This window comes from Phytophthora ramorum (genome assembly GCF_020800215.1).
Source record: "Phytophthora ramorum isolate Pr-102 chromosome Unknown Phyram_PR-102_s0001, whole genome shotgun sequence".
Lineage (NCBI taxonomy): Eukaryota > Oomycota > Peronosporomycetes > Peronosporales > Peronosporaceae > Phytophthora > Phytophthora ramorum.
The window spans coordinates 3829696-3852492 of NW_027150647.1; the positions used below are offsets into that span (position 1 = coordinate 3829696).

The 22797-nt window shown below is 53.5% G+C and overlaps 9 protein-coding genes across 9 annotated transcripts; 5 read left to right on the top strand and 4 right to left on the bottom strand.

Moving 5' to 3' along the window:
• Nucleotides 1–4105: 4105 nt before the first annotated feature.
• KRP23_918 (Zinc-regulated transporter 1) lies at nt 4106–5110 on the top strand (the record flags this gene model as incomplete). The annotated part of the gene is made up of 1 exon (XM_067894492.1): nt 4106–5110. The coding sequence occupies one exon, from the start codon at nt 4106–4108 to the stop codon at nt 5108–5110; it is 1005 nt and encodes a 334-aa protein (XP_067751484.1).
• Nucleotides 5111–5350: 240 nt separating this feature from the next.
• KRP23_919 (uncharacterized protein) lies at nt 5351–6064 on the top strand (the record flags this gene model as incomplete). Its single annotated transcript, XM_067894503.1, has 1 exon — nt 5351–6064. One exon carries the CDS (start codon nt 5351–5353, stop codon nt 6062–6064), a length of 714 nt encoding a protein of 237 aa, XP_067751485.1.
• Nucleotides 6065–8120: 2056 nt separating this feature from the next.
• KRP23_920 (Zinc-regulated transporter 1) lies at nt 8121–9125 on the top strand (the record flags this gene model as incomplete). Its single annotated transcript, XM_067894514.1, has 1 exon — nt 8121–9125. One exon carries the CDS (start codon nt 8121–8123, stop codon nt 9123–9125), a length of 1005 nt encoding a protein of 334 aa, XP_067751486.1.
• A 316-nt stretch (nt 9126–9441) lies between these two features.
• KRP23_921 (Methionine aminopeptidase 1) lies at nt 9442–10578 on the bottom strand (the record flags this gene model as incomplete). Its single annotated transcript, XM_067894525.1, has 1 exon — nt 9442–10578. One exon carries the CDS (start codon nt 10576–10578, stop codon nt 9442–9444), a length of 1137 nt encoding a protein of 378 aa, XP_067751487.1.
• A 135-nt stretch (nt 10579–10713) lies between these two features.
• KRP23_922 (Calcium-activated potassium channel subunit alpha-1) lies at nt 10714–13188 on the top strand (the record flags this gene model as incomplete). Its single annotated transcript, XM_067894537.1, has 10 exons — nt 10714–10776; nt 10840–10891; nt 10950–11158; nt 11219–11395; nt 11478–11603; nt 11675–11822; nt 11888–12618; nt 12681–12904; nt 12976–13032; nt 13101–13188. 10 exons carry the CDS (start codon nt 10714–10716, stop codon nt 13186–13188), a joined length of 1875 nt encoding a protein of 624 aa, XP_067751488.1.
• Nucleotides 13189–14794: 1606 nt separating this feature from the next.
• On the bottom strand, nt 14795–16656 carry KRP23_923 (Zinc finger C2HC domain-containing protein 1B; the record flags this gene model as incomplete). Its single annotated transcript, XM_067894548.1, has 5 exons — nt 14795–15343; nt 15415–15741; nt 15806–16095; nt 16188–16435; nt 16517–16656. 5 exons carry the CDS (start codon nt 16654–16656, stop codon nt 14795–14797), a joined length of 1554 nt encoding a protein of 517 aa, XP_067751489.1.
• Nucleotides 16657–16945: 289 nt separating this feature from the next.
• Nucleotides 16946–18428, bottom strand: KRP23_924 (SWI/SNF complex component SNF12-like protein; the record flags this gene model as incomplete). Its single annotated transcript, XM_067894559.1, has 6 exons — nt 16946–17062; nt 17134–17793; nt 17856–17927; nt 17996–18139; nt 18207–18344; nt 18411–18428. 6 exons carry the CDS (start codon nt 18426–18428, stop codon nt 16946–16948), a joined length of 1149 nt encoding a protein of 382 aa, XP_067751490.1.
• A 612-nt stretch (nt 18429–19040) lies between these two features.
• KRP23_925 (uncharacterized protein) lies at nt 19041–20108 on the top strand (the record flags this gene model as incomplete). The annotated part of the gene is made up of 1 exon (XM_067894570.1): nt 19041–20108. One exon carries the CDS (start codon nt 19041–19043, stop codon nt 20106–20108), a length of 1068 nt encoding a protein of 355 aa, XP_067751491.1.
• Nucleotides 20109–20193: 85 nt separating this feature from the next.
• On the bottom strand, nt 20194–22734 carry KRP23_926 (Nucleolar complex protein 3-like protein; the record flags this gene model as incomplete). Its single annotated transcript, XM_067894581.1, has 1 exon — nt 20194–22734. One exon carries the CDS (start codon nt 22732–22734, stop codon nt 20194–20196), a length of 2541 nt encoding a protein of 846 aa, XP_067751492.1.
• Between the last annotated feature and the right edge of the window lie 63 nt (nt 22735–22797).

A 22797-nucleotide genomic window follows, 5' to 3' on the forward strand; every position in this document is an offset into this window, starting at 1 on the left:
CTACCTCAGCGAAGCGTGCGTCAAGGTTCATGTTCACGTCGAACATACTCTGGTAGGCAGACTCTTGCGGTGTTTGGCGGGCGGTTGTCGAAGGAAGATCTCCAAAGCTGAAGCTGGCTGATCGACTTTCGGAATTGCTGGCTACGGGCAGCGGGTTCCCGATCTTGCTTTTTCTTTCGGGTAGGCTTGCGCTTGGTCAATGCTCCGGCAAGAACGAGGTGGAGCGAGTGCGCCACGCACGACATGTGGTCAATTTGGAGGATTGTGACGGCTAGGACAGCGTTAGAAGCTTCATCGCGAAGCCGTTTCACACAAAAGTTGGGATCCAGTCCCCACCACTCGAACAATTTTGTCAGCCCCTTTGCTATTGCATCGCCACTGTGACGGCCAGGAAAAGATACAACTTCCAAAGTCCAACTGCGAAATCGTGAGTCTTGCACCACGTAGTGCAGCGTCAGGGGCATGTTGCTGTCGGTGTTTCGACTCGTCCAAATGTCGGCTGTGACCGAGTAGAACACGCACTCCCGAAGAATTGTCATTTTCACATTATCACGGAGGGTGTTGACCATGTCCACAATATATCTTCGCACAAGAGTCCGGCTTGGCAGTCTGACGCTCACTTCACCCAAAACCTCGCACACGTACTTCACGTAGAAGATTAAACCAGAATCCTCGACCGTTGAGAACGGCCGAAGGCTCTGGGCAATCCAAATGGCGATAAGCTTGTTTGCATGGGCCTGCTGCTCGGTGTAATGTCTCCAAAGCTCGAGTACTTGGATTCAGAGTCGCGCTGTATGTGCCTTCGCTAGTCAGCGCAACGCCAGAGCCGCGCTTGGCAGCGGCAGCAGCGGCTTTCTTCTCCTTAGCGTGATCAAGTTGCGCAGCATGCACATTTTGCATGTGCTTGGTGACGTAGCTTGTTGTACCTTTGACATACGGAATGCCAGTGTCACATCTTATGCAGTGAGCTCCTGAAGCACAGTCCGATGTGAGGTCTTGGTCGGGCAAATGAGTGTATTCATCCTTACGCATTAGGCGAACGAACTCCCACAACTCTGGTCTGCGTGCTCCCTTTATCTTGAGCATGTTCTCTGGCGTCAATGGAAGTTCAGGTTCGAACGCGTGATTGTGAGTCGCAGAGTTAGGGGCGAGTTCTTCACGGTGGCAGGTTGTGTGAGGGCCTTGTACACTCGAAGTACGTTGGGGCTGGCGTGGCGGCGGTGTCGCTGGGTATTGGCTTGGATGTGCGTGCATGATGGTCCCTCCAGAGTCGCCGTAGTCTGCTCCATCTTTGCAAAGTACTGGAGCGGATGCTGCGTCGCTGGGTAATGCTGCAAATGCGCCGGCAGCGCAGACGAACGCCAAACCTTCCTGCTCAGGTCGGCGTTGTTATTCTCGGCTCTCGTAGATGCCTCCGCCGTGTGTATGCCAATGGTCGTGGTGCTGGCTCAGGCCAGCAAGGTGCTTCTTGTAGAGTGGTGCAGATGCTGCGTGTGTGTGTGGGGGGGGGGGGGGGGGCGTTAGTTCCACATTAAGTGAGCCTCAACCTGAGGCCATCTGATAATAGAAGGCAATAAAGTTTGGTCACCGAGGTGGATCGCACAATTAAACCGGGCCAGCAGTTCAGCGTGGTCACGCCAACTGTGCAACTCAAAATATATAAGATAAAGTATGGTGAAAGTTCAGCGCCAGTTGGTGGAAGTTGGGGCCCGGCTAAACTCAACTGAAGCAGTTGAGTTTCAGTTGAGTTGGCGCAAGTTGGCAGCCAACAGTTGACAGGCGTGGGCCACGAGTCGAGTTCCTTGCCACAAGTGCCAAAAAAAACCACCGAGCTGGTATTTTAACAAACCCATTCCCAGATGTCAGAGGGTACGACAAGTCGGAAATCCAATACGTCGGTTTTTGTTCTCATGCGATGAACTTTCGTTTTTCACAAAGTTGGTGTATTGATCAAAATAAAGCTGCTGCCCAGTCCAGACTTGGGAAGGTCTGTCCGTGCAGCTCCCAAGTCTAACCATTGCTGGCCGTACGCATTGTCCAGCAGCCTGTACGCACTTCAACATTGTTCTCGTGAACCTAGCGTCTGCAACCAATTCGAAGGTGTTGTGGGGTACGCCCCGAGTCTTCGCTGCTCCAGCAAGCTCCCACTTTTCATTTTACTCCGTCAAGCGCACTCATCCAGTCTCCAAGCTCCAGCGCGCAAGCACCGCTCTCCACGGAGGTGAAGAGGAGGAGGGAGAAGAAGATCGCTGTAGGAGTGCCCGTTGTTCGCTCCTGCACATTCAATTTTGCTTGACGACAAGGTGTAGCAAAAAAGGTTTTGGAAGTTTTCCGGTGTTGCCGTGAATGGTCTACCTACCCTGAGTAGTACCATGAGCTGTGCCCAAGATTAATGCTATGGGGAGGCAAAAACAACTGGGAAGTTAAGATAGATACCCGCGGTAATTTTCATCTGTAGCGTCAAGCGATGGTGAAAGCAGTGCCGCAGCGGGTACTCCGGCCTGGCAGTTTATTTTACAAGGCAACTACAGCACGGCCGCGTTCGATGGAGTCCGCCACGCAGAGTCATTTGAGACGCGCACGGTTCAGGCGCGTCTCGATCCGATCAAGCGCGAGTTCGAGCAGCTCTGGGAAGAAGAACGAGAGGCGCGCCTGCCAGCGAGGCTCGTCACTCCGCTCTCTCCGCACGGAGCTGCTGGCGGAGGCAAGTGAGCTCTGTGGCGAGACAACAACCTCGTGAGAGCGAGCGCGTTGAAGCGACTCGCTTCAGGTGAGACGCCGGGAGGATGGATTCGCGGACGCCGCGTGATCATCTCGACCTCCTCAGGATATCAAGCAGTGTACCCTCGATGAATTTGTAGATTTACGCTAAAACAGCCACTTTTGCCTTTGAAAGGTGCCACTCAAGAACATGTCCTACGGGACTCGAGTACTGATATAAGGGAGCGAGCTGAAGACGGCTGCTCTTCATATTGGTGTCGCTGTGGTGCAGGACCAGGTTTGCCGGTGCTCACCTGCACAATCTCACGATTCCATTATATGCACAACCCATTTGAACTCGGACCTTGCGTCGCCCCACGCTGCCTCGCAACTTGCGAGGCAGCGTGGGGCGACTGGGGCTGGAGATGACCGTTCGCGCCTCAACTCAGTGCAAATCCTGCGGAGGCGTCGCCCGCTTCAGTTGAGGGGGTCAGCGGAAAACCAGCGAAGGAAATTTGTCGCGGTGCTCGCCGTCGGATAATGAAGTCTGCTCTCAGGACAAAAGTCCGCGGCAGCAATTCACCACCAACAGCTCGCCACGCTCAGCTCAGCTCAGCAATACATGTATAGGCTGCTGATCGTTTCAGCGGGCACCTCAAAATACCAGTAGCACTATCCCTATGGTCAGGAAGGACATGTTGCAGTACTGTAGTTGTGCTCATCGAGACAGGCCGCAATTGCTAAGCATACTTTAGAATCGACAACTCGGTCGATGTGTACACTTTGCTGGCAGCGACGTTCAACTCGAACACCGATGTCCAGCATTGTGCTACCCCCGTCGTAGCAGTGCTTGAGCGCACCCACCTACATGTATGCAGAGGTCTTCAACGCACTGTTGCAAATAGCAATTAAATGCACTACCCACCGCAGTCTCTCCCTCGACGCATTCAGCTTGGGAAACCCCCCGCGCAGCATGCGCAGAAAGCTGCTTTCGCCCACAGTGCAAGTTGCGCCTGGCTAGCTGGTGTCCGTGACTCCGTCTGCGGTCCTGCCGTCTTTGAGTGATCGACCACTTGAACCGTGAAATAGAAGCCCTTTGAATGGACTGTGGGACTCCCACCACTTGTCCGACGGCGCCGGGCAGGAGGCAGGAGGACCAATGGAAACCTCGGAGACTGCTGATCATGGAGTTGTGCCGAACTATCCCTCCTCGACGTGCAGGTGTTTGTCCGACGGCGGCTTCGGCATCGCCGTGAATGTGACACGTGCGGTCTCCGCCGCCAGCGCCAGGAGCTCTATGCAGTACGGGTGGATCCCAATCCACGGTCACTACAGATATCACTTTTCTATCTACGACCGAAGCCGACAGTCTTTTTGAGGACACCACTCCAACTTTCTTTCTACCATGGCCGAAGAAACGTGCTGCGGCTGCGTCTCGCTCGACGAGTCTGAGGAATACGACATGGGACTACACATTGGCGCCATCTTCATCATCTTCGCAGTGTCCGTGGCGGGCACGTTGATCCCCATTATCTCGCAGAAGATCCCTCAGTGCAAGGCCAACTCGGTGATCATGGAGGCCATCAGCGCGTTCGCCTACGGTGTGGTCATCGCCACGGGTCTCATCCACATGGTGAACGAAGGAATCGAGAAGCTCCAGGACGAGTGCCTTGGTGCTGTCGTTGACAACTACGGGAGTCTGGGTCTGGCTTTTGTCCTGATCACTCTGGTTCTTATGCACTTCATCGAGTGCGAGAGCTCGGTGTTTTTCGGTGCCCAGGGCTCGATGCTCCACGGTCATGGCCACGCTCATGGAGAGTCGGTGATCCAGGAAGCTGTTCTCACTCCCAACGGCGCCGTCACCCCACAGCCTACCGAGAACCCGTACCACGAGAAGTCCCTGGACCAGAGTGCTCACGACTCCAAGATCCGCCGCAAAATCGCCACACTCATCTTTGAGGCCGGCGTTATCTTCCACTCCGTCATCATTGGCCTCGACCTTGGTGTCACCACGGGCTCCGAGTTCAAGACGCTACTGGCTGCTCTGTGCTTCCACCAGTTCTTCGAGGGTGTTGCTATCGGCAGCTCTGCGATGAGTTCACTTGAGAGCAAGAGCAAGCTGTTCATGGTCAACTTCGCCTTCGCCATCACGACTCCTATCGGTCAGGTGATCGGCATCGCTATCCGCACCACGTACTCGTCCTCTTCTTCGACGGCTCTGTGGGTGCAGGGCATTCTCGACTGTGTTGCCGGCGGTATTCTGCTGTACACGGGTCTGGTGGAGCTACTGACGTACAACATGACCACGAACGGTCAGTTCCTGTCTCGTCCGGCGTCGCAGCGCTTCACGCTGTACGTTTGCTTGTGGCTGGGCGCCGGTCTCATGGCTCTCATCGGCAAGTGGGCGTAAGAACATGTCAAGTCAAATAACCTAGTGATGAATGAGGTATTTTAGTTACTGTAACCAGCGACAGTCGCTGGCGAGCGAGCAAACCACTGTTCCTATTGAACAAAGGGCCAGCGTGCTCAGAAACAATAAAAGTTTTATTTTACGAAAGCTCGTGTAAGTGTACCATCTTGAAAATGCCCCAAATGGTACATCACCGGTACGCGATCTTTTGCTTTTTTGTCTGGGATCCTTATCGCGGAAATGATGGCGGAGACGGCGTCTTCGCGCATGCCCGACTTGGCGGTGGCCGTCGCACGCTGGGGTGCGCTCTGGACACTCATCCTGAACGCCGTCCCCGCGGGCGCTCGCGGACGCAACCACATCATCACGCTGAACGCGGTGCACGGCATCGTCTCCACGATCGCGTCGACAGTGACGCTCTTCTTCGGCCTGGACACGACCATCTCGGTAGCGGTCTCACTATCGTACTTCCTCGTGGACCTCGTGGCCATGGTGTACTCGGATAAAGGGGCCAGTCTGCTGTCGCTGCGACGGTCGCGACAAATGGAGTACGCCCACCATATCTTCAGCCTGTACTGGGGTGTGGTCCTCTTCGTGAATGAGGCCACCGTGTGTGACCCCTCGTTCGGGAACTCGTACGTCTGGATACAGACGAACGAGGTGAGCACGGGCTTCTACAACTGGTACCGACTCACGGACAGCACTGTGGCGGGGGCACTCTTCGCCAGCTCCTTCTTCCTGTCACGTGTGGTCTTCAACACGCTCTACATCATCCCGAGGGTCGTGAGCCACTGTGAGCCGATGTACGTGCTGGGCTGCTCGCCGTTCTTCTTGCTGCAGTATGCCTGGTTTTACATGATCGCACGCAAGTTAGTGCTGAGTACTCCGGTGATCGCTCGCGACAAGAAGCTTCAGCAGCCAAGCGACGAGGACGAGAAGAAGAAGGAATCCTGAGCTTATTGTCCTGAGGAGAAGTTGGCCGACTTCAGGCCCTGACCATAGACTCCGTATGCTACATGAATGGCTCATTGCAGTCTTGTCCCCGTGTTGGTCATTTATTACTACTCACCATTTTGACACGACCACCTCTTCCAAAACCTCGGCGTGGCACGCTCTGCTCGGAGCAGACTGCTCCCGACAGTCATCTTTCTTGCCAGACCTCACGGACATCGTTGACGCAATCTGCCTGCTGGAGTCCAAATGGGCACTTGCCTTGGTTCGGGATGTGAATGGAAGCTGAAAGGGGTGTCTTCCTGATTAACCTGACACGCTGCCGTGAGAAGCAAAAGACCTATTGAAACTGGATGCCTGAAGGTCACACCTTTAAGGAGCGTGTCAAGATGCTAAGGGGACAAGCAAAGTGAAGATAAGTTACATGAGAATTATGACATAAGTCCGCTCGCGACTCTGGTTCTACGTAGCGATTGAGTGCAAAGAGCACTGTTGCAAGCAACGACACCGAGCCAGAACCACATCTTCATGAAACATGCAACTGGGAAGGATAACCACGATATCTGAACGACTGGTGGATCAACTACCCTTGAAGGGCCCATCGGTCACCATCGGCGGAAATGGAAGCAGCGTGTGTAGACTTGGATCGATAGGTACCGAATCTGCGAAATGTGCAACTTGCCAACGATTTTGACAGAGGAACGATGAGATCCAGCCGCTCAAGTGACTTAATATTCGCACATGGTCTTGCTGGATTGAGAAGAAATCACTCAGCAATTCAAACTTTTACAACGATACAGTGCTTGTGAAAACTTCCGATACCAGATTTCCCGCAGAATGTGAGCTTGGATCAAGCGGTCTTCACATTAACTGACGTCTTTGAGAACTGTTTTTGCTGTGGCGATACTACTGGGAGTAGCAGAAATTGTGATGGTTGTTGCTATGATAATCTAGTACAATCTGTATCAATATCGAGAAAAAAAGCAGAGTGACCGGGAAGGCAACAAGCTGTTCAAATCTCGACAAGATACGACAGCAGCACCATAATCCCGAAAACTACCAGCGGGGATGGAGCTTCCTTGAGTCCTGTCGGTAAAATAAAAAATCAAGGATACTGCGGGCTGAGAAGTTATGCCCTGGCGGCACACCGACTACGAAGAATGGTCAAAACGCCACCACAATACTCCACCAGATAGCAGCAACAGCGAGCCCAAGAGGTGGACTCAACGGTTGAGGCTGAGGTGATCCGCGACTGCCATCGTCTGTAGCTGCTCTTGCTACAGTAATTGGTACTCTGGTAGTGTGCGGTGGCGTATTGCAATCCTTGCCCACACACATTGGGTTCTTGTGCTGTCGCGTATTAGCCCAGCTGGCACTAGATTGTGGTCAATATTCTGTGTTGACCAAGAGAACAACACCAACAGGTAATGATGTACATGTAGTATCTACACAGAATATACACTATAGCAACTAGTATGAGGTAGAGACTGCAGGGGCCAACAGCCAGCTGCGTCTTCCTCATTTCTGAATCTACTCACTTTAGGAAGTGCCAGCTTCCCTATTTCGGTGTTTCAAGTTTATTACAGTGGAGCGCGCTACACCGTATTTGTCAAATGAGGAGTCCTCTTTCGAGGACTGGAGTGGATTCTGACGTCCAATTTTGCCGATCTGCCTACTGCAATTGGCGTATATTGTTCATTGCTAACATCTACCTTAACGCCTTGAGTTCGTATCCAATTGTTGCAAATTAACATGCATGTATTACATATATTATACTAACATTAGTAGTAAGAAGTGCAAACTCAACAGTGGAGTGCCATTTGGCGTCACGACACCACCGAGGTAACTCCTTCGTGATAGGCAAGACTCAATTTGTCCGGCGGCGGTAAAAATGTAAGCGTGAGACGTACCTCCTTCGCCGACGGCGCCCACAAGCTATCTGCCTGCATCAAAGTGGACAGCCATCTCCAACCAGCGAATTGCTAACGGTTTTCTCTGATCACTTTTGCATTTGCACTCAAGTCTCCACACTCCAAGCCTCGACACAATCTCTACCACCATGGCCGAAGAAACGTGCTGCGGCTGCGTCTCGCTCGACGAGTCTGAGGAATACGACATGGGACTACACATTGGCGCCATCTTCATCATCTTCGCAGTGTCCGTGGCGGGCACGTTGATCCCCATTATCTCGCAGAAGATCCCTCAGTGCAAGGCCAACTCGGTGATCATGGAGGCCATCAGCGCGTTCGCCTACGGTGTGGTCATCGCCACGGGTCTCATCCACATGGTGAACGAAGGAATCGAGAAGCTCCAGGACGAGTGCCTTGGTGCTGTCGTTGACAACTACGGGAGTCTGGGTCTGGCTTTTGTCCTGATCACTCTGGTTCTTATGCACTTCATCGAGTGCGAGAGCTCGGTGTTTTTCGGTGCCCAGGGCTCGATGCTCCACGGTCATGGCCACGCTCATGGAGAGTCGGTGATCCAGGAAGCTGTTCTCACTCCCAACGGCGCCGTCACCCCACAGCCTACCGAGAACCCGTACCACGAGAAGTCCCTGGACCAGAGTGCTCACGACTCCAAGATCCGCCGCAAAATCGCCACACTCATCTTTGAGGCCGGCGTTATCTTCCACTCCGTCATCATTGGCCTCGACCTTGGTGTCACCACGGGCTCCGAGTTCAAGACGCTACTGGCTGCTCTGTGCTTCCACCAGTTCTTCGAGGGTGTTGCTATCGGCAGCTCTGCGATGAGTTCACTTGAGAGCAAGAGCAAGCTGTTCATGGTCAACTTCGCCTTCGCCATCACGACTCCTATCGGTCAGGTGATCGGCATCGCTATCCGCACCACGTACTCGTCCTCTTCTTCGACGGCTCTGTGGGTGCAGGGCATTCTCGACTGTGTTGCCGGCGGTATTCTGCTGTACACGGGTCTGGTGGAGCTACTGACGTACAACATGACCACGAACGGTCAGTTCCTGTCTCGTCCGGCGTCGCAGCGCTTCACGCTGTACGTTTGCTTGTGGCTGGGCGCCGGTCTCATGGCTCTCATCGGCAAGTGGGCGTAATTGACGAGTACGCAGGGCCTTGCTGGTATTAGACGCCTACTAAAAAGCTAACAATTTTGTATCGTGTTCAAGCTGCGACCGATATATGTAGTTGTTAGCTACTACGGTACATGTATCAAGTTGACCGTACTTGATGTTTGCAGCAAGGCAAAATCTTAAATGCGGTCGTGAAGCACAGGAATCAACTTGAGCAGAGATTATCGACTGCAACGATGATTGTCACCTACCTAATAGCACATTCGCGCTTTTACTCGAGAACGAGCCACACAACCCTCATCTGAAGAACACCGGCCACCAGCGATACTTGTGCTCCAATTTATTCACGGTGCACCTTGGCAAAATCCCACTCCATCACTGGTTCGTTGTCGCGCGCAGTCAGGATCTCGTAACCCGTTTCCGTCACAAGGAACGTGTGCTCAAACTGCGCCGAGCGTAGTCCATCCTGGGTCACAGCCGTCCAGTCGTCCGGCCACGTCTTGTCGCGCCAGGTACCGACGTTAATCATAGGTTCAATGGTGAAGATCATGCCAGGCTTCATGATACCAACAGCCTTGTTCTTCGCGTAGTGAGGGACGTTCGGAGAGCAGTGGAAGAGCGAACCAATACCGTGACCGCAGTACGTCTTCACAACCGAGAAGTCCTGTGCATTGGCAACCGCCGCAATGTGCTTACCCAATTCGCGGAACATGGTGCCAGGACGCACGAGCTTCGACGCCGTCGCCAGACTTTCGAATGCCGTCTTCACAAGACGCACGCCTTCCTCGTCCACGTTACCCACCAAGAACGAGTCGTTCAGGTCGCCGTGGTAGCCGTTCTTGAATACAGTCACGTCAAGGTTGACAATGTCTCCGTCTTCAATCGGACGGGAGTCCGGGATGCCGTGGCAGATCACCTCGTTCACCGAGATGCAGACCGACTTGGGGAAGTGGTAGTAGTTGAGCGGGGACGGGTAGCAGCCGCGATCCATGCAGGCCTGATGCACGATCTTGTCGATCTCGTCACCGGTGATACCGGGACGCAACGCTTTGCCAGCGACATCCAGCACCTCACGACCGAGACGACAGGCCTCCCGGATGCCCGCAATCTGCTCGGACGTGTAGATGGGAATGCTCTTGCTGGCCTGCTGCTCCGACACAGGGATGCCCGTCTCCGCGTAGTCCGGGCGCTGGATGTGCTCGAGCACCTCGCTCATATCCGACACCTCGCCAGGACGCAGCTTGCCCGTGAACTCGAAGCCGTCGAAGGGCGACGCGTGCTCGGCGCGAGCCTGCTCCTCCGCGATGGCCTGTGTGAACATCTTGTGCAGCGCCTTGTGGGTGCCCCAGTAGTCCTTGAAGCACTGCTGCGAGCAGAAGGTGCTCATGGCGGGCGGGATCCCCAGCTTCTTGCACGTCGGGCACACGAGCGTGCCGCTCTTGCCGCACGTCGGGGTCACGCACGCAGTTCCTCCCATCTTGGGCTCCACTCGTCGAATGAATTGAAGGGTACGAGGGCAGTTCTAAAAACACGGTACATCGTAGTGTGGCGCACACGGAAGAAGAGTGATGGTTATTCCATGTTGAAGAGGTCACGACTCGCGACCATTGGCATGCCGCAGTATCTGGAGGCGGCGACGCCCGAGGAAGGGAGAGAGCAGGCGGGGATGGAGACGGTGCGTGTGGTGTTGGGCTGTCCGTGATCGTGAAGATTGCGGTCTAATGTTTGCTTGTTGTAGCTGGAACAAGCGCACGAAGACCCAATTCAAGTGGCAGACAGCCCTAATAAACGTACATGAATTTATTATAGCTATTTTTTCAAGAAGAGTTACGGACTGACACCAAGCAGATGAGAGAACGTCCAGGTTTAACGTGAGGATCAGCAGCTGTGGCGACGGCAGCTTCGTCCAGGACAAAGAAATGGAAGCAGTGGCCCAAGTGTACACCCCAACACTTCAGGAGCGGGCGCGCATTGCGCTGTCGGGGCATTTCGGGTTGGCTTTGGAGCTGGTGAACTTTGCCCTGAGTATGCTAATTTTCCTCGCGTACATTGCAGAGGTGCGAACGCTGGACAGATGCAGCGACGTTCGGTTTTGCTAACTATTCATTCTTTGGTAGATATATGAGATGGATATCTACTACTCCCATACACGCACTGCCGTGGAGATGATTGCAACGTTCTTCTTCATCTTCGATTTTGGCCTGCACGTGTTTACCGCTACGGATCGTTGGGAATACGTTTTCTCGGCACATGGAGTGATTGACCTTGTCACGATAATCCCGTGTCTGGTTGTGGTGAGGATCAATCCCAACGTGTTTCTTACTAGCCCATATTGATATTGATATCATATGCTTATTGCATTATTGGTGCATGCAGTTCGTCGACCCAGGTAGTCGATCGGATCTGATGTTTGTGTTTCGAGTGCTCCGCATATTCCGTGTTCTACGTGTGTTGCGGTTGGCGCGCTATATCAAGTTCAAGAAGCACGGATTTGAGTACGAGGTGAGTTTTGGGTTTGAGAGCTGACATCATGTACAGAGTGAGGTAACACTTGTGCGTTTGATGTCACGCAGCTTGGTGTCTTCATTCTTTCGACCATTGCTGTGATATTGTGTGCGGCTGGAATTTATCAAGCACTGGAATCTGATCAGTACAGTGAAGACAACAAGCTTCAATTTCACAACTCACTCTACTTCGTCCTGGTGACCGTGTCTACCATAGGTAACACAGCTTGTTTTTAATTGCGGGGTACAGAGTGTCTCATTCGTTTCGATCATGACTTCCAGGCTACGGAGACATTACCCCTCGCACCGAATTGGGTCATGTATTCGTGATTGTGATGATCATCGGGATTTTTACAATTGTGCCCGCCGAGGTGAATAAACTCAACATGCTAGCGAAACAAAGCAAGCCATGGGATAAAGAGGTGATCGTGAAATCCTCTGGACATGTAATTGTTTCAGGGTACAACCTCTCTGCCAGCAGCGTACTGGAATTCCTTCAAGAGTTTTACCATCCCAGTCGTGGCTCCATCCATTTGGATGTTGTGTTTATCAGTGACGAACCTCCATCGTCCGATCTGCTTCGCGTTCTTGAAAAGCAAAAGTACCGCCGGCGAACGAGTTATTTGCGAGGAAGCCTCATGACGGAGCGAGACCAGAGACGAGTGAAGATGGCATCCGCAACGGCAATTTTCTTCCTGGCGAACAATCGGCATGAGCCTGCCCAGCAAGATGCAGCAACCATTTTGCATGCAGTCGCCATACGAAACTATGCTGATAGCTGTGAAAAGCACGTCGATATCTATGTGCAGTTACTTTCGCGCGTATACGAGTACGAAATGTCGTCGGTATTACTTAGCGCTACTGTGACGAAGACATCAGCGCTGAAAGACATGCTACTAGCTCGTGCTGCAGTGTGCCCCGGTTCAAGTACCCTTATTTTGAACTTAATCCGTTCGTATCACTTGGGCCAATACGCCAAACGTCGCAAATGGGGCAAAGCTTGGATTCACGAGGTACGTGTACGATCGCGAGTGGTTGTAGTCGTTTCGGGAAGTACTAACGGAACCGTGCTCAGTATCTCGATGGATTGACCTACCAAGTGTTCCCAATTATTTTTTCGTCCCGCTTTGACCACCGCAAATTTGGCGTTGTAGCTCGTCATATCTACGAAAAATACGGCGCACTGCTCATATCTACCATAAGTGAAAAGAGAAACGGCGATCAGGAAGCTGCAGCAAGGTGTGGAACCCAAGGCAGTTGCGTTCAACTCGCTCCTTTTGGAACGTTTATTCGTGAAGGGTACGCAATGACTGGATTTGAAAAATGCTTTATTGTACTAACTCGGCATTTACCTTTATTTATCATCACAGAGATATTGGCTTTGTGATTGCTAGAACTGCATCCGACGTTGTACGCATTGTTAACTCGTACGGCTACTGGGACGAAGATTCTGAGGGAGAACTAAGATCATCAGCTAGTCTGTTAACGACCCCAGTTCGGGTTTCATCGGACTCGCTATGGCGTCGATCACCTCGCCACCGCTTTCACCCAACGACTCGATCCGCCTCAGTGAGAAATGTTAGGTTAGAGCTGGCAATTGATCAAGTCGAATGCAATCGATGGAGAAGCCCGTCAGCGAGAGTCGAAAGCACGGTTGACGAAACGCTGGTCAAAAACAATGACGTACCTGCTGCTGCGGTGTCTACCGAAACTGGAGAGAAGCCATCGCCAATTCAAATTAACCGCACTCAGTCCATGTCATCGGTGGTAAAGCAGGCTTTCAATGCGAGTTCGTTGCATGCAGCTATCGTATCCAAAGACGTGGATAGAATTGAAAGAGTTTTTGAGCGAGATCACTATCGATCACACGTGAAAGGCTTCACAGGTCACTACGTGATTTGCTCGAGAAGCCTGTCAGATGCAGTATCAATCGCAAGATATCTCCGATCGTACACGCTGCGTGAATATGAACGCAGAACACTTGCCGATGGACGAGAGCGCTCTACTGAGTTGATCCGAATTGTTTTCTTGCTTGCGTACAAGCCAACAGCTAACGATTTGATGGTGGTTGCGGAAGAAAGCTCTTCTGATTTCTTATGCAACGTACATGTTGCTGTCGGAAGCCCCGCGAGAAGCAACGATCTCTTCCGTGTCAATGCTTCAAAGGCTGAGCAAGTCGTGATTTTACCCCTTGACAGGAGCTTATCTAGAGAAGAAGATCAGCTTTCATCTACCTATGAAGTTACTGAATTCGGTCTAAGCGGACAAAACACATGGACTGACGACGAACGACTTGCTGACTTTGGAGTCATTTGCTCATTGTTAGCTGTCGAGATAACCAAGCAGAGACTTTCAAGGCGTATTTCGCCTCGGAATCAACGACGGCAGAGTAGCAGGCTGGAAAGTGATAGCGGTACTTCTCCAACGCCTCCATCGTTCAAACGAGAGCTGGAGCAAGGTATTCCTTTGGAGAGCGTGAAGCTGAGGGCGATGGGGCGTTTTCCAAGTCTGGACCCTGGTATTTTTCGTGAAAAATATGATATTATCGATGCAGCACTTCACGATGGACAACCACTAAAGGCTGTTGACCGGAAAATCGTCGCGTCGAGTACAAGGTCGGCCACCGAAAACACACTTGCCGTGTTGCACTACGCGTGCAATGCCAAACTATGTCGTCCGTGCGATGAAGCCGTCCAGGATGAATTTCCGTCCCTGACGCCCTCGTTTGCGGGAGGTAACATTTTCCTGTCCAGCCTTATGAATCGCATTCTCTGCCAAGCGTTTTATAACCCTTATATGACGGATGTGATTGAAGCTCTTGCAAACGGAAGCAGTTTGTCAGGCACAAGTAAGCCCAACACAGGGCTCACCTCGCCTCCACGTGACACGACGAGGGCAGACGAAAAGCCTCATCGCCGGCTATTTGACGTGGAGATCGACGACGCATTTGTCGGTAGAGAGTTCATTGACGTGTTTCTAGACTTCATATCGAGTGAAATGCTTGTCATCGGTGTGATGCGGCATACTTGTCCGGAACTGGACAACTTGTTGCCATTCGTGTACACTTGCCCACCTTCGTCAACAGTAATGCATTCAAAGGACCGACTATTCGTACTTGGTTAGTTGGGGTGGGGTGTGTGCAGTAAAGTGAAGTGTTAATATGAGCTCTTGCAACAGCCTAACACTTGTCTATCTTTTTCTAGTAGCCGCAGCCCGGGAGCCGGGTTTGGTCGCTGAGACTCGCTTAGCCGGTGCCTTCATGTTGTCACGCTGGGACTTCTCTCGGCAAAAGTTAATGTGACGCTCAGCAGCCTTGTCGTTGAAGCGACGACTGCAGTACTCGCATTGGATAAGACTCGGGTCAGGAGCAGAAGGCACCATAGGCGGAAGCTCTTTTCCTTCCTTCAGCGCTTTCGTTACGTCACGGCTAGCTTTCATGGCGTTGCGGAACATTTCACTCTTTTGCTTCCAGTCTACCGCGTTCTTCGCTTTGATCGGCTGCTCCGTCGCAGACAACGGTGCCTTTCGAGATCCACCTGTAGTTTTAACTTTGCCTTCTCTCGCTATCTTCTCTGCGTCTGTCCCCTCCAACCGCTTTGCAGCCATGTTGAACACCTTGCGCGGCCCGGAGAACACCTTTTCACAAATTCTTTGGTGCTTCTCGAACGACGCGACGTTAAATTTCCGGTTACAATTGTGGCACTGCTCCATTACTTCAGATCCATCAGCGTATTCGTCCTGCATCAATACACCGACAACAATTGTATGAGTGGAAGCACTACTAAACGCGGATAACAATTCACTCTTACCAGTTCTTCGGATAGATTGAACCCCGTAGTAATTGGCGGAGGATAGCGACTACTGCCAATAGTGTTGTCACCTTCGCTTTGCATTGGTGTTTTTCGCCGAGCGGGAGGGGCTGGTGCTGCAGGTTGAGCAGGTGCCCGCCGAGGCGCAACGGGTTGTCGTGGAGGCGGAGTCGGTGCATCACGTGACATCGTTGTGGAGGATGGAACTCGTGCAGAATGAATGACAGCACTTGGTGTGTTTTTCTCCACAAAAAGCGATGCCTGATTAGTCGGGGCGCTCCTAGATTTCCGGCTGGACATCTTCGACTTGAGGAGCATCAACGAGTTCTGCCATTCAAAACAAGTTAGAGAGAAGGATGACATTCCTTTGCATCGGGACTGATGCACGTACCCCCATCTCATTTTGTGTCCCCATGGCACGAGAGCCTGTTTCTCTGTATGGATCCGTCGATGGCGTAGCTCTCGGTTCTCTTCGGCGTATAGGTGCATCTGCGGAATTACCGTTGCTCACAGAGCCCGAGGCAACACCACCGGCACATTTGGGGCATCCGCAACTTGAGTTCCGTAGACATGGTCCAGTGTGATTGCCTGGTCGTGGAGGTGCGAGGGTTTTCTTGATAGGGAGGTCTTCAATTTCTCGTCCTGTAGCGCGTTTTACTTCTCGGAACAACGTGTCATGCTCTGAGTCAATTCCAGTGGCTCATTAGAACTGCAACATGTTGAGCCAATCGGCCGCCCGCGGACACTACCAAGCAAGATGCAAATATACATACCTGGTTCAAGTGGTGTTACATGCAAGGAATTCATCTGCTCGTGAGGCGTGTGAGATGCTTTCTTCGGGTACCTACGCGATAAATTATCGAGTGCATCGCTCCCGTTGCTGGTTGGGTCTTCAGTATCAAAATGGTTGTTGTTGTTGTGACCATAGTTCCTGGAGGCCATGCTGTCTGACGACAATGGTATCGAGGCGTGGTCGATCTCTTCCCGTGAAGATGGAGCGTTCCGGGCTCTCGAATTTACTCTATTTGAGATAACACCATTTCACAACGTGAATGAATAATTGCATGTAAATCCACCAAGGCAAGTCCAGTGGAAGACGTACTTTGGAGTGAATGTGTGATCCTCAGAGAAAACACCCCGCTGCCGCTGCTCACGAAGTTCTTTTGCTCGTTCCTTCTTCTCGAGCTGTCGTTTGGCATAATCCGTCGGGTCGCAACGCAAGCGGGTGGAAGGCTGCTGCATCAAGATCTGCAGTAGCTACTGGAACACTAAGGCAGTCGTGTTGAAAAAAAAGTAGGAAGCACTAACGTCAATTCGCCTTCGAGCTTGCTGGACGCAGCAGGAGCGGAGTTGGGTGTGGCGAAGCAGTTGTGCCGAGAGAGCACAATACTGCCGTCTCGTACGTTTTCTCTGGAAGCTCTCAGCACGCTGGACTCGTCATTAACGATCTTCAAAGGTCAGGCATTGCTATTGATATCACGCATCCGTTATGTCCGAGCCCGCGTAATAATAGGCGAATTGGTCCTTCAGGTTAGTTGGTTGGGCGTGTAGTGAGCAGCTCGCCAACAACCTCGCGAACCCACGGCTGGTTAAACTGCTGCGAATGGGGAATGCTGAATTCGTCCAGCTCCGTCTCGGCAGCTAGAATCTGCACATAGCAATTCATAGTGTACAGGTTAGGATAGATCTGCAAAGTGGTAAACCGATACTGCCACAAACCTCTTCGTCGGCCTGCTGTGACTTCTTCACATCTGCCATAAACCCGCACGGATCTTGCGCGAACTGCGTCATCCATTCCTTCTTGCGCGTGTACATCTGCAACCGCTCCAGGATATCCAATTCTTGTGCCTTCAGCAACTCTTGCTCTTTTTTCTGATCCTGCTGTAGCTCCTCACACCCCTTGAGTGCACGCGCCCGCGCATTGTCCAACTCAGAAATTGCCGCAACAGAGACATCAAAAAACTTTTCATCCAGCAGCTCAGATTCACACGCCGTCGAGAGGCTCAGCGTGTACTCGAGGTCGATGGCATTGATAGGCGTCAGGTGTTGCTTGAGTGCCACAATAATGGACGTGAATGGCAGGGACACGCAGTTGAGCACCTGCCCCAGCCTCTCGTCGCACACAACCACCCGACAGTCGTCCTCCTTGATCAAATTGCGCAGCTTAATGTACTGCCACATCGCCAGCACAATATCCTGCTTGGTAAATGCCTTGGCCGGGCCCAGGTACTGTCCGATCGCTGTTTTCAGCTCGGGGGAGATTGTAAACCGCTCAGGAACTTGCGCTGGGAGCAGCTTGATTTTTACCGCGTGCGCAGAGCTTCCGGTCCGCGTCACCTCCAGTCCGTCTACATCGTGGGTCTTCTGAAAACTCGTCCACTGCACCGAAAACAGAGAATTTCAATAAACAATTATACGCTCGCTCAGCGTAAATTTCTCACCTCAATCACGTGGTCCGAGTACACGTGCGGGTCCAACTCGATCGACGCCTTCCGAAAGTAGCTCGAAAATTTCTGCAGCATTACCACAATTCGCTCATTAACACCTAATTCACTTAGAGCATCCTCTTCTATCCACTCACCACCACTGTAGGCTCTCCGGCCGCCGCGTCGATGCCTTCAATGCGCAGCGTCCACCTTCCTGGCGCCGCCTGCGCCTTCTCCGAGGCCTCCACTGGCGGCACATACGAGTGATACACTCGCACGCGCAGCTGTTTGGTCTCAGTCTACACCACCATCACCAAGGTCAGTCCATACGCAGAGCTCTATATTACGGAAAGCTACTGTACGCACCTGCAGCGGGTAGTAGCGCTCACCTCGCAGCTCGCGCGTCAAGCTTTGAAGTCGCGACGTGAGCTGCTGGTGCGCGCTCTGCGTGCGCTGGAGCAGGTCAGTTTCGCGCTGGCACAGCCATTCGCCACGTAGAAAGTCCTACAGAAGGAAAGGAGGTTAGTTGGGGGGTGCTGGGGCCACGCAGGCGAAGGCGCCGACTCGCACCGCAGGCAGCTCGTTCATGGTGTGCTGGAATTGGCGTTGTGTGGTGTACGTAAGTTTTTTATACTTCTAAAACATCTACGTACGAATTGCTCTGAATTTTTCTCGCAAGTTGAGCCTAATAGTTCGTGAAGAAGTGCAGCTAAATGGTAAACAGTTGACAGCCATTCGGAGATCAAGGCCGTAGACTCCACGCACAGTATCATTTGAAGAAACATCCGGACGGGGCTGCATACTCGTGCACGACAGTGTTTTCTTGTTGGTTGTTCAACCAGTGCTTGGCACTGCCGAGTTGGCATTTCACGTCGATCTTCGCGTCCAACTTAGCGTCCCAGGAGCACGCTCGACTTTCTCACCACCAAATGGCCAACGTGACTGTCGTCTTTCCACTGAGGCAAACAATGAAGCGCAGCCTCCATCTGCTGCGCGCAGCCATTTCGGCCCACAAAAATCGCGCCTGTTAGCCAATCGGCTCCTTCCGCTCATTTTTGTATCACAAGCGCACGGTAGAAGTCAGGTGAGACCGAGGAAGCCAGCGGTCTCCTCTCTTTCGCGCGTCCTCTCTGCCTCCCCAGCAGAGCGTGGCGCACCACTCGCCGAGTCGCAACGACCAGAACAATAGGTATCGCCGTCATGGAGGAGCGAGGCGCTGGGAGCGGCATGGCGTACGTGGGCGGCCTGGGCAACGTGGCCAAAGTGTTGCTGCTGCTGCTCAACATGGCGTTCATGGTGGCCGGCTGCCTGCTCGTGTACTTCAGCCACCGCGTCAAGAGCTCCGGCTGGCTCGAGGCCTTCCAGGGCGATTACGCGTGGATCGGCACATCCACGCTCGTGCTGACGCTCGTGCTTGGCGCGGTGGTCATCGCGCTTTCAGCGCTCGGCTGCTTCGGCGCGCTGCTGCAGCAGAAGCTGCTGCTCACCATCTACGCCATCGTGCTCGTCCTCACGGCCATTCTGTTCGTGGTGGTGGCCGTGGGCGCTCACATGGCCAACTCCAAGGCCGACGACTGGAGCAGCTTGGACTACCCGGCGACGGAAGACGAGGCCTCGCTCGGAGCCAATTTCAACGAGCTCTACTGCTACGCACAGGTGCCGTACTACTGCGAGGACGCCACGGTGAACACGGTGCTTGAGATGTTCAACATCTCGCTCTCGGGCTACTTCACGGACTCGACCACCAACTTCTCCAACGTTTGCGCCACGGTCACACTCGCTGCGATCGATGACATTTGCGCCGTGTGCGACCAGGTTGCCGAGTACGACGACTACTCGGTCGTATTGGACTGGACCGAGGCTTCCTGCCCCCGTTCGAGCGCCAACCAGGTCTGGTGCGGCGGCTTCCTGCTCAATGCGACGGCGGCTGACGACATGTCGACCAGCGCGCCGTTCATGGAGTGCCGCAGCGTCTTCTACCAGCTTGTGGAGAAGTGGACCAACGTCGTGATGGTGGCCAGTATCATCTGCATCATCGCAGCGGGCATCGTGCTTGCGATGACGGGCGTGCTATGGAAGAACGTGCGCGCGGCGCGACAGGAGAAGGACATGCCGCCTGCCCCAGCACCAATGTACCAGTTCGGCGGTGAGCAGCACGCGGGACTTTCACAGCACAGCGAAGCGACGACCGCCAACAACTTCAGCATGCACTCGAACGCGCCTTACAACCCCAACGCCGCTCATCGTCGATATGATAGCCCGTATTAGGAGCACTGCCTTGGTGTGCATGTTATCTAATGACTCTTTTTGTTCAAATGATCTCGTGTATTGGTATGCATCTATCGCCAAAGCACTACTTCTTGAACACTAGCAACTTGGCATCAATGCGCTGCTCATCGAGCTCGAGGCACTTTTGGAAGAAAGGAGAGGCGCTCTGCTTGCGGTACTGCTCGTCCAGACTTGCCAGCGGATCGCGCACGAAGAACTGGCGAGCACGGCGCTGACGGCTCTTCTTGCGCGAGTCGTTCTTGTTGCTTTCACTCGCGATTTTCTTGTGCAGCGGGTTGCTAGGCGGCAACGATACCTTGGGCTTGAACGCGAAGGTCGAATTGGCATACGGATCGTAAGCCTCCATCAGAGCTCGGGCGTGCTCATTCGGCAGTGTCGTAGCTAACTGGGCAGTGCCCAGCGCATAGCTTGCCAGTTTCGGGTGGACATGGTGAGTCAGAAGCGCCAACTCCCAGCACGCGCTTGAGAACGGGTTGGCGAAGTCAGGGTCGTCGATGTCAGCACGGTATTCACCAGAAGCCACGCGGTCCACATCCGACTCCAGAAGCTGCTGCAGCCGCGAGTAGCGGTGGAAGAGTGCGCGAAGCAGAGACAGGATGGCCAGCGATTGATGCGGGGGCAGGTGCTGAGCTACAAGCAGCAGTCGCTTCACAAAAGACGCCACGCGCTCCACAACGATCTCCTTCCGGCGGAGGAACACTGCCTCCACGCACTGCAGCAACGTCATGAAGCACGACGGGTCCGAACCTGCCTCGCCTTCAGCAAACCGGTGCAGCAAGCGGTACAAAATGTCCACAAACTCCTTTTCGTCAATCATGAGCTCCTGTCCGCCAGGGCCCTGCAGGGCTCGCAGTCCCGTTAGCACAGCCTGCAGGGCGGCCGGTAGCGGAAGCACGCCCTCTTCACGCAGCACAACCTTGAGCACCTTGAGCAGGTCGATCATAATGTCCAGGTTAATCAGGAACGAATACTTGGCAAGGCCCTCAAGCACGGCAGGCAACGCCTTCGAGTATGTGGCTTGCTTCAGAATACGGAAGTAGATGAGCACCAGCTCGTGCAGAATATCGGCCTGTGTCTTCTCACGCTCAGCACGGTCCACAACAGCTTCGGCTTCCTTAAGACCAGCACCGATGGTGTCACCATCGGCCTGCTGACGACGACGCTTCTTACGGTCAGACTTGGCTTTCTTGCGGGCAGCCTCGCCCTGCTCCATTGTGACCTCAAGCGGCATAGCAAGCAGCGTACGAATGATGAAAGGCTGCACACGGTGCTGCTTCTGCTTCACGTAGATCGAGATCTGCTGGACGATCTCGTATGAACACAGGCACGACTTGTCACTCTTGAATACGCTTTCAAAAGACGCGCAAGCTTGCTCACGGACGCTCAGGAACAGCGAGTCCGCCATGGGCACCAGAGCCTTCACGAGATTCAGGTGGAAATTGAAGGCATATTTCTTCTCCAGCAACTGTGCCAGACAGCGGACACCAGTCTCGGCCAGCAGTACGTCACGGCGTTCGCGCGCAGTCATGGCCGTTAGCTGCTCCGGGCGCTTGCCCTTGAGCCCCGTCGTCACCAACTCAGCGCAGAACTTCAGAAACTTCTGGTAGTTGTTAAGCAGCATTGCCTCGAAATCTTGCATCTGCTGCACCTTCTTCTTCATCGGACGGCCGTGGTTCTGCTTGCCCTTTTCTTCAGCACTAGCATCATTATTCTGAAGGCGAATGCGGTAGTCCGGAAGGATATCTAAGAACACTGACAATTGCGACATCAGACTAAGACGCTGCACCGTAGCGTCCGGGTCGCGGCACAGCGCCTGCAACTGTCCAATCTTGCTGAGCTGGTCCGGGTGCTCCTTGCTCTTCTTGAAGGATTCCTCTGGGCTTTCCAAAATGCTCTCGCAAATCTGTGCGATCTGAATCTTCTTGGTCACAAGACGAACAGCTCGCTGGCGCTTCAGATCCACCGCCGACAGCTGCGGCTTGTCCTCCGGCTTGGTAGCGTCCGCGTCCGTGATCTCCTCAAACTCCATATCCGACACGTCTGAGTCCATCTCTTCCTCTTCTTCTTCTTCATCTTCCTCCTCCACTTTCTCCTCATCCTCCTCAGTCACATTGGTCTTGGCCTTGGGCTCCTTCTCCGCCAGCAGCTTGTTGGCCCGCACACTACCGTCCATGAACTTGACGGGCAGCTTGTCTTTGAGCACCTCCTGGTTGTCCGTGGCCCACGCAGCCTTGCGCGGCCGCGCCTCCAGCTTCTCCAGCGGCATGTCCTCGTTCTTGTCTTCTTGGTCCTCGCTCTTCGTAGGCTTGGGCCCTGGCTTCTTGTTGCGCATTGGTTTGCTCAGCGCCTTGGCGTCCATGTTGGCCAGGAAGCTCGTGAACTCGGCGTTACCCTCGTAGAAGGCCACATCTTCCTCGTCGATCTCCACGTCCTCCTCCTCTGGCACCTCGGGGTGGCGCTTGGACTGCGGCTTCTTGGCGCCGCCCTTCTTGTTCTTGGACGACGAGCCCTTGCGCCCGCTCTGCGTCTTGCTCTGCTTGCTTTTGTTGCCACTGGCGCCGCTGGGGGCGGCCTTGCGCTTCTTGCCCTTGCCTGCCACCGCCATCGTCACGAAGTTGCTGTGTCAATTTGATGGCCAAAAGACGTCAATGCGCCGCCAACCAAAATA